The following is an 8,869-nucleotide window of genomic DNA, read 5'->3' on the forward strand; positions in this document are numbered from 1 at the left end:
ACCCTTCATTCTCTAATCATGTGTCCAAAGGAGCCAGGAATCATTTAATTTCTTCCCCTCACCACCAAACATGTGGTTTCTTTTTGCTCTTTGTCATTTCCTCTCAGGGCCTTGGTAATGTATTTCTGTCTCTTTGTCGTTTAGTTGAGGGTTTCAAGATATAACAAACTGCTTTCCACCGGCGTTGGACTAGGAGAGCGGCTTGTGTGCATGCCACGGAGTCCGCAGAGGCTTAGCGTTGATTACCATTTGCATATTTGGATCCCACCATTGACTACAATGTAAGTTCTACCTGAGGCCTCTTGTGTCATCCAGCTCTCTCTAACCCCCCCCCCCTCCTCCCCCCTATCACTGCAGGTTGCCTCTTGGACAAAGTACTGGGTGGCTCTCTGCGGCGCACAGCTCTACTTCTACCCTGCCAAATCCCTCAAGGCCACTGAGAGGAAGCACGTGAGTAGCACACGCTGTCACTCACACCCGTGTGCAGGACAATGCCTTTGTTGCTGATCCAAGTCCAACCCCACATCATCACTACACCCACGACTCCCAGCAGAAACCCACGCAAATGCACTTTAGACTTTGACTTGGTTCTAGTTCTACATTTGCGCGTGTGTGTGTGTGTGTGTGTGTGTGTGTGTGTGTGTGTGTGTGTGTGTGTGTGTGTGTGTGTGTGTGTGTGTGTGTGTGTGTGTGTGTGTGTGTGTGTGTGTGTGTGTGTGTGTGTGTGTCCTCAATTGACCCAGAAGCTTATGGAGGGAGAGGGTGCAGGACCTAAATGGATATAAATAAGTGGAGGGCTAGGTGGAGTTAAGTAGGGGGATTGTGGACCGGGAAAGGGGGGTATAGGCCCAGCAGGGGATAGACGGATAGTAGCATTCATTGAATAATGGAACCCATGACATCATTGCAGTCCTGTGTGTCACTCACGGGCTAATGAGAACCTTGTGGCATCCGCAAGTTCCTTCGCGCTTCGCTCTGTCTAAGCCTGAAAACAAAGGAAACGCCAGTCTGGCCTTCCTGCGCTTGTCTGCCATACCCTATGAATGGCTATGAACGGCTTGTACGCAGATGCAAGGCAAAGCAGAGAGCCGGGAAATTAACTGAGTGTGTTCCCTTCCATTCTCTCGTCCCGCTGCAGTTCAAGTCGACGTCTAGTAAAACCGTGTGTGTGGTTGGTCTGATGGCCATGATGACAGACGACCCAGAGCACCCCGACATCTTCCTCCTGACGGACTCGGAGAACGGTAGGGCACATACACAAGCACACAAACAAGCAAACAAACATTCACCGAAGGTAAGCAGTTGCAGCTAGCTCCCCTGAGCTAGCTGCAACAGCCTGAACTGTGTAATCTAAGATGTAAACAGTAAACAATAAGTACACCACATCATCTCCAGACTACATCCGTAACTTGTAAACAAAATAAGACAATCAGTTATAAAACTGAAAATGCAGCATGTCTTATTTATGAAAGTACACAGAATTTTGGCGCATTTCCACCGGAGGGTGCGGGTCAGTTCGGTGCGGCTTGGTGGAGTAGTGAAGGTGCGATTCGGCTCGGCTCAGCTACGGCTCGCGTTTCCACCACTGACAGTATCCTTATGTTAGGGGGGTTTGTGCAGCCCGACACAGTGTAGTCTGCTAATAAATCCAAGGAGAAGAATGCGCACATTGAACAATGATCAACAAAGGTCAACAATATTATTGATAACATTTTCATTTATTATTATTAATATCTATTTAACTAGATATATATATTATTTTTTTAGCGTATCCAAATATCAAATTTTCTAAAAATAAAATGTATGATATGTTCATATTAGAGCTGTCAAGCGATTAAAATATTTAATCGTGATTAATCGCATTAATGTCATAGTTAACTCACGATTAATCGCGATTAATCGCAAATTATTTTTCTATGCTAAATATCCCTTGATTTTTTTGTCCCATAATTCTTCTCATTTTAATTCTCTTATCAACATGGTGAAGTGTATCGGCTTGCCTTGTGCAAATGATTTTCTATTGATAACAACATTGGCATATACTGATCAAAACAGGACGATACAAAAAAATAGCCTATAGTGCAATTAAACGACTGCTTTGAACAAATGTCATTTGAACATAGCAGTCAGGCTACTGCTTCTTTGTTTTGAGCCAAAAAAAAAAATATTATTATTTTTTTTTATAAAATAATTGCGTTAATCGCGCGATAATTTTTTTAACGCCGTTAAATTTGGTTTGCGTTAACGCCGTTAATAACGCGTTTAACTGACAGCTCTAGTTCATATCAAACTATAATTCCTTACACATTTCTCAAAAAATAAAAATAAACAAAATAAATAAAAAACATTAATGAAAATATATATATCATCTCACTATTGATATATTTTAGTATCAAAACTATAATTCCCCAAATTCCCCAAAAGATAATAAAAAACAACAATACAAAATGAACACCCAATGAAAATCCAACAGATTCATCATTGTACCCTGTGAGAATCATTTCCTTTAACCTCTTTTTAAATAGTTTTAACCGTGACGTCCGTACCGATTCGGTTCAATACGAATACATGTATCATTACCCCCCTAGCGTGACGAGTCGACCGTCATGCACATTCCCCATTACGTCACTGTTTTATAAATAAAAAGCTAATTTTACCTAGAAAATACCTTATTTTGTTTATTTTTCTATGGATGTTTCTAAGGATGTTTTTTTGTTGAATTTATTGTATTTTTTCCTCTGAAACACTTAGGATATTTTGCCACAATTTCCAGAGTTTGAGATCTCAATCATGGGATATTGCCCAACATCCCCAGATAGCGAACCAATAAAATTGCGGCATCGTAGAAGGTTCACGTGTAGCATATACTAAACACATATATATATATATATATGTACGTATACGCACGCACGCACACACGCGCGTGCGGAGGCACACACACACACACACACACACACACACACACGTGCGGAGGCACTTACACACACGGAGGCACACACACATGGAGGTACACACTAGGGCTGTCACTTTTTATTCGAAGTTCGAATATTCGTTCGAAGGTGGGGTGAAAAATTCGAATTCGAAGTGTAATTCTCCATTCGAACTGTAAAAATGCGCTATAAAGAAGAGAGCGGCGAATGGCTTCTCCTCAATAAAGCGGCCCTCCTGGATCCCCGCTTCTCCCGGTTAGTCCACCTTTCCCCTGCACAGAAACATCTCGTGACTGAAAGCCTCTCACACGAGCTCACTGAAACGGAGACCGACACTGATCGTCGCACACGACAGGGAGAAAAGTCCGCTGCTGCGCTGGGCGCGATGGGCAGCCTGTTTGGGGACATACAGCACGGCTGACAGAAGCAGCTGCAACGGTAACGGAGAGCTGCGAGACTACTTGTAATTTTCTTTCCGTAAGGAATAAAACGAGCAGCATGCCGTGTTGGAGGTCGGCTTCACAGATTGTTCGTTTATATAGGCTGCGACGCTGCGTGCCATGGACGACATGCGCTCCGCATATCGCGCTCCGAGCAGTTATTGTTAATGTGTAAAAGACAGCCGCACTTGTGTGTCGGAGCTTCCTCTTGTTGTGTTTACAAATGTGTTATCAAAGATGTGTTTTTATCCTGTGCTGTTATGAATTCAGTAGGTATACGTGATTTCCACAATAAATCGTGTTGTGTTCTATGGGGGGGAGGGGGGGGTCTCGAATGTATTCGAATGTATTCGAATTAATTATGGACATTCGAAATTCGTTCGAATTTCATTTTTGGAAAAAGTGACAGCCCTAGTACACACACACATTTTAACACGTACACACACACACAGAGGCGCACACACATAAACACGGAGGGACACAAACACACGTTTCTTTTCAACATGGGTGCACAACGTCTTCATTGGGTGCCAACAGGGGCGGAGTGGGACACTAATAGCCACCGGGAGAATCCTCCCCGGTCCGGCCCTTCCCCCCCCCCCCCCCCCCCCTGCCAACAACAGGTTTTTTTGTTTGTTTTTTCAGTGATAAAAAAAAAATCTGTAAAAAAGAATGATATAATTATAATTAAGAAAATAAAAATGTGTAAAATAGGCCACAGTTCTGCTCTGTGCGGAAGAGAATTGGCACTCCGAGAATTGCCGCACTTCCTTACAACCACGAACTTGCTCGCCTTCTCTGTCTGACGTGTCTTTAGGGTCATGCCATTAGACGTGGGGCCGCTCATATATCCCCCTACATTTCCGAAATGGACTTGCCCTGCAAGCTGTTTATTGGATAAACGCATTTCCCAATCCCAGGAGTCTTTGCTCCATTCTACGTCAATTCAAGAACAAACTAATTAAAGTAAACTGTAGTTCGTATTATTTATTTATGGCTATGAAAGTTCTGTAACGCCTGAATAATGGAAGAATTAAATGAAGTAAAAAAAAATAATATAAAAAAAAAAAACATGAATGAGACATAGAGAGTAAGCAAGTGGTATAAATATTGGTTGGATGTTCTCGAGACATGTATTGTTTATTTCTGGGATTTTCACGGCGTCTTGACAGGGAATAAATTATGCTCAGGGCTGGCTTGCAATCGCTTCGCGGCCTCTCACAACTGTGGGCCGGTCCAACTGACTTTGCAGGCCGCTACACAATTGCGGGCCGGTCCACCTGACCGTGCTGGCCGGCCGGCCGACCGGGAAATCTCCCGATCGTCCCGACGGCCACTCTGCCTCTGGGTGCCAACTATCACTGCTTCTTCAGTACTCGGCTCTTCATTGTTCAGTGCTCTTCTCAGCCATTGCCTCTGCACTGTGAAACGTATTGGTTGTGCACAAGGCTCAACCGGATTATAATTTCTGAGTGAGTCATGGTGGTGATATACCTTCCCTTGGGTGACAGATTGAGGTTTCCTCTGACTGAGTTTCCTTTCCCTTGCCCAGGTAACACCTACAAGTATCAGGCAGGAACTCGAACCAATGCCCTCATGTGGTTCAAATATCTGAGCACGGCTTGTCAGAGCAACAGGCAGCAGGTAGGTGTAAAGACACGCAAGCACGCCCGCACGCACGTGCACACACATCGAGAAACAAACCATACTCTCTTCCGTGCCCAACACAGGTGCCAGCCAATCTCATGTCATTTGAGTGACCGACAAAAATGATGGTGGTCGAGGAGCAGGAAGAGGAGGAGGACTAAGTCCCCCTGTGATGAAAAGCCAGCAGCAGGAGGTGCAGGACGAGAAGACAGCCCCCTAGGATGAACAAAAAGCAAGCGGAGGAGTGGGAGGACGAGGACTGTTGTCTCAGTAGTGGGAGTAGTTCACTGCCATGAGTCCCCACCGCCGCAACCCTGCGTCCAGTCCACGCCCCCCCCCCCCCCCACCCCGCCCCTCTCCAACAAAAACGCCCTCCCCTTTCCCTGCCAATCTTGTGCCGGCCTCTGCAATCGTCTCCCGCCACCACTGCCTTAACCAGAGACCGTCCCTTCCTGTCCCCCTCCTCCCCAACGCCACGTGTCTGTGAGACGAGTGGGGCCGACATGGCTGTATTCAACTACTGAACAAGGACCTGTACCACTACTTCTTCTGTTGCCCTCTCTGGCTCTCCAGCAGCTCTCTGTTCTCTGCCCTCCCCTCCTTCCTAGCCCCTGTGAGCACTTGGAGTGGAAGCGTTTTGGATTCCTGTTCCTCGCCCCCACACGGCCGCGCTCCGGGTGATGGGCAGAAATGAGGGAGGGAACCTTTTCTTTGTTGGTGTTGTTTTCGTTTCATCTTACTGATACCTTGCTCCTAAGAAATAAGAGTGTCGACAGAAATAGAGGAGCTGGACCCTTGCCTCATTTTACACACACACACACACACACACACACACACACACACACACACACACACACACACACACACACACACACACACACACACACACACACACACACACACACACACACACACACACACACACACACACACACACACACACACACACACACACACACACTCACGAAAAAAATACACACTCACGAAAAAAATACACACTCACTCACTCACACACGCACACACGAAAAAAATACACACTCACTCACTCACACACGCACACACGAAAAAAATACACACTCACATGAAAAAAATACACACTCACACGAAAAAAATACACACTCACACGAAAAAAAATACACACTCACTGGACCAACCTGTTGGACTGGAGTTAGATGTGCTTTCTTCTTTATTTTGACATTGTTTAATGTACACTTTTCACATTCTTGGTGACCATTGCTCACAGATTTAATTTGCCAACTTTCTGTGCTCACACACACACAAGCCTATTTCATGGCTGTATCATACACAAAAGGGCTCTGATTCTCAAAGAATTCCAGCAGAAACAGCCTCTCTGACGTGTCATCTATATTTTATTACAGAGTTCCCATGTCAGGTACTCGTGCAGAGTTTAGCAGGGGCAATGGTTGCTTTGGTTACGTATTAGTTGGTTTTATATTAGTAGCATAACCCCGGGAACTGGGCTAAGCTTTTCCATTGTTGTGATAGACTTGCATTTCCATTTCAGTCTGTTTTCTTCTTATCAAATCGCTTCATTCAACACACACACGCACTCGCGCGTTGTAAACACTAATGACTTTAAAGCTGTGAAAGAGACAAAGTGAGCGACCAGTGAGTCTGCATGACAGAGCCTCTGATCTCTTCGTTGGGCCGCTTTGAGCACAGCGCCAGCCCACGGGCTGGAGCACACGGTCAAAGCCGTCTTCTGGAGCCACGGACCATCCATTTCAACCCTGCTCGTTGTTGTGAATGTGTTGTAGCGTTACATTTATTTGGGAGGCTTGTTTTTGGTGTTTATTGCTTGTTTGGTTTGTTTTTTTTGAAGGCGGGTGGGAACGTTTCGCAGTATTACGACGTAGACGGCTTGCACCCGCCACGGTAGTTTTGTCTGTTACATTTTTATCGTCTATATTATTTGGTCAAATGTCGTTTTTGTTTTGTTCAGTTTTGTACCTTTTTCATTTTATTTTACTTGCTATATTATATTTCTAGAATGCTTGAGCCCTTCCTCGGTACTGATCTGAAAGCCTCCTATCTCTGTGTTTGGCCCTGGACGAGCATGAGCTGCTTGGTTCTTGCAAGTGCCAAGCAATACCGCTTTGCGCATCACAGGGTTCAGTATGATGGAGGGTCCTTGAAGGGCCAGGAGCGAGGAAAACACGGGATGAGTGACGGCGTGCAACATATCCAGTAACCCCATTCATAGAGGAAAGCTAGATGTGACCTAATCGTAAAATATGAACAAAAGGAACAAATCTATTTTAAAGAACTGTAAATTAGTGTTCTACAGGACAATGGTTGAGCGCCACTCCGCCGTTTGTTTCAATCAGCTGTTACATTGTATGTTTACACAGTTGTTGGCCCAAAGTCCCAATCTTTTCTTTCTCTCTCAACAAATTGGGTATCTGCCCACTTACACAGACTCCTGTTCATATAGAGCTCTCTTTGTCATTGTACCCCCAGTCGCTGAAGAAGTTAAGTTATTGCTGTTGTTCACTGTATAATTAGTATTAAATGAGAGCCCCCCTTTTGGTTGAGTCATGTTTGTGGAACTCCCCACTGACTCTAGAAGCAGTTGAAATGATCACATGACCTCTGGCCAAGCCAAATAGGACTGATCTGCACTGGCCAAAGAAAGAGTTTTCTTCTTATCTGATGTGTTTAAGTAACCACTCCTTGACAGGGTATGTGGGGGTGTGGCGGGACCAGCACAACCCTGTCTTATTACAGGGACTTTGGGGAGGAGAGTAGCGTGGTTTTCAATGCAGAGCTCAGTGTTACTATGTATTGGGGGTGTTCCTATTGGAGAGAATGTAAGGCGAGGGGGTTAACCTGGGGATGAATGAGTTGGCCATCCAAAGAAGAGGGAGGAGAATTGTGCAGCATGTGTGTGCGTTCAGTATTTGCAGACGTGGTCTCGGTTTTTAGAAGATATTTAAGCCAGTTTTGCGTTCTCCCTATCGTTGCAGTTGGTCATAGGGGTGACTCTACCCTCGCCATTGGTGGCTTTAAGTCAACCTTTTTTGTACTGCATATTGGAGTGAGGGGAACAAAATAAAAAGGAGCAGAGGCACACCTTTTTTAATTGCCAAAACCCCATGAACCTGATTGGTTCAAATGATTGATGGAATTTAGCAGAGGGTACAATTGGAAGGTACTGTGTTTACCATGTAAGAGGGATTACGGTCAACATGTCGAGAGGGGGGGTTGTTATTTTAGAGCCGCTGTCCCTGCTTCCCGTCTGCCAAGGCCGGTTGTTGGCAAGATGTGTTGAAATTGTGATGGAGGACGGGCGGAAATGGGCGACCTACTTCAGACTCAGTTAAAATCATGAGCTGGAGGTTACTAATATGAAGGTTGGACTGTAGGTGTATTGAGTAAGGGATAAGGCCCGACGAGGAGTCCATTATCAGGAATTAATGGACGTCCATTAATTCCTGATAATGGACACCTTGTGAAGTCCATTCATTCCTGATAATGGACACCTCGAAGGGCATTATCCCGCTTATACCACGGTCACTTGCCAAAGAAAATAAATTAAGACCATTAATTTATATTTTCATGCGTTTTACAATCCAAATATAAAGTTTTTCACAAGCCATAACTTTGTTTCCCTTGTAACGCCTGATGGTTTGACTAATTCCTTGAACAACCATTACCCTCCCGTAAGGTTCTTATGCAACGGATCGTTGTTCACTACTCCAGTAAATAGGACGGATCTTGGCTACGACTTGGCAACCGGAGGTATTCTAATCCGTCGGCTTTGACTGCGTTCCCGTTGCTATGATTACTCATTTTTTAGATAGGCTGATACGATACGCCAGCTAGCGCATT

General features: G+C 45.0%; 1 protein-coding gene across 3 annotated transcripts in view; it reads left to right on the top strand.

Annotated features, from left to right (window-relative positions):
* ralgps2 (Ral GEF with PH domain and SH3 binding motif 2) overlaps positions 1–7,566 on the top strand; it is a 74,208-nt gene extending 66,642 nt beyond the window's left edge. For all 3 annotated transcript variants that reach the window (XM_060067178.1, XM_060067177.1, XM_060067179.1), the window contains 4 exons: positions 358–450; positions 1,139–1,244; positions 4,923–5,014; positions 5,101–7,566. In XM_060067178.1, coding sequence (XP_059923161.1) covers positions 358–450; positions 1,139–1,244; positions 4,923–5,014; positions 5,101–5,130 — 321 coding nt within the window. In that variant the 3' untranslated portion in view covers positions 5,131–7,566. The remainder of the gene's footprint in view (positions 1–357; positions 451–1,138; positions 1,245–4,922; positions 5,015–5,100) is intronic.
* Positions 7,567–8,869: the final 1,303 nt, after the last annotated feature.

Source organism: Gadus macrocephalus, chromosome 12, assembly GCF_031168955.1.
Source record: "Gadus macrocephalus chromosome 12, ASM3116895v1".
In the NCBI taxonomy this organism is placed as follows: domain Eukaryota; kingdom Metazoa; phylum Chordata; class Actinopteri; order Gadiformes; family Gadidae; genus Gadus; species Gadus macrocephalus.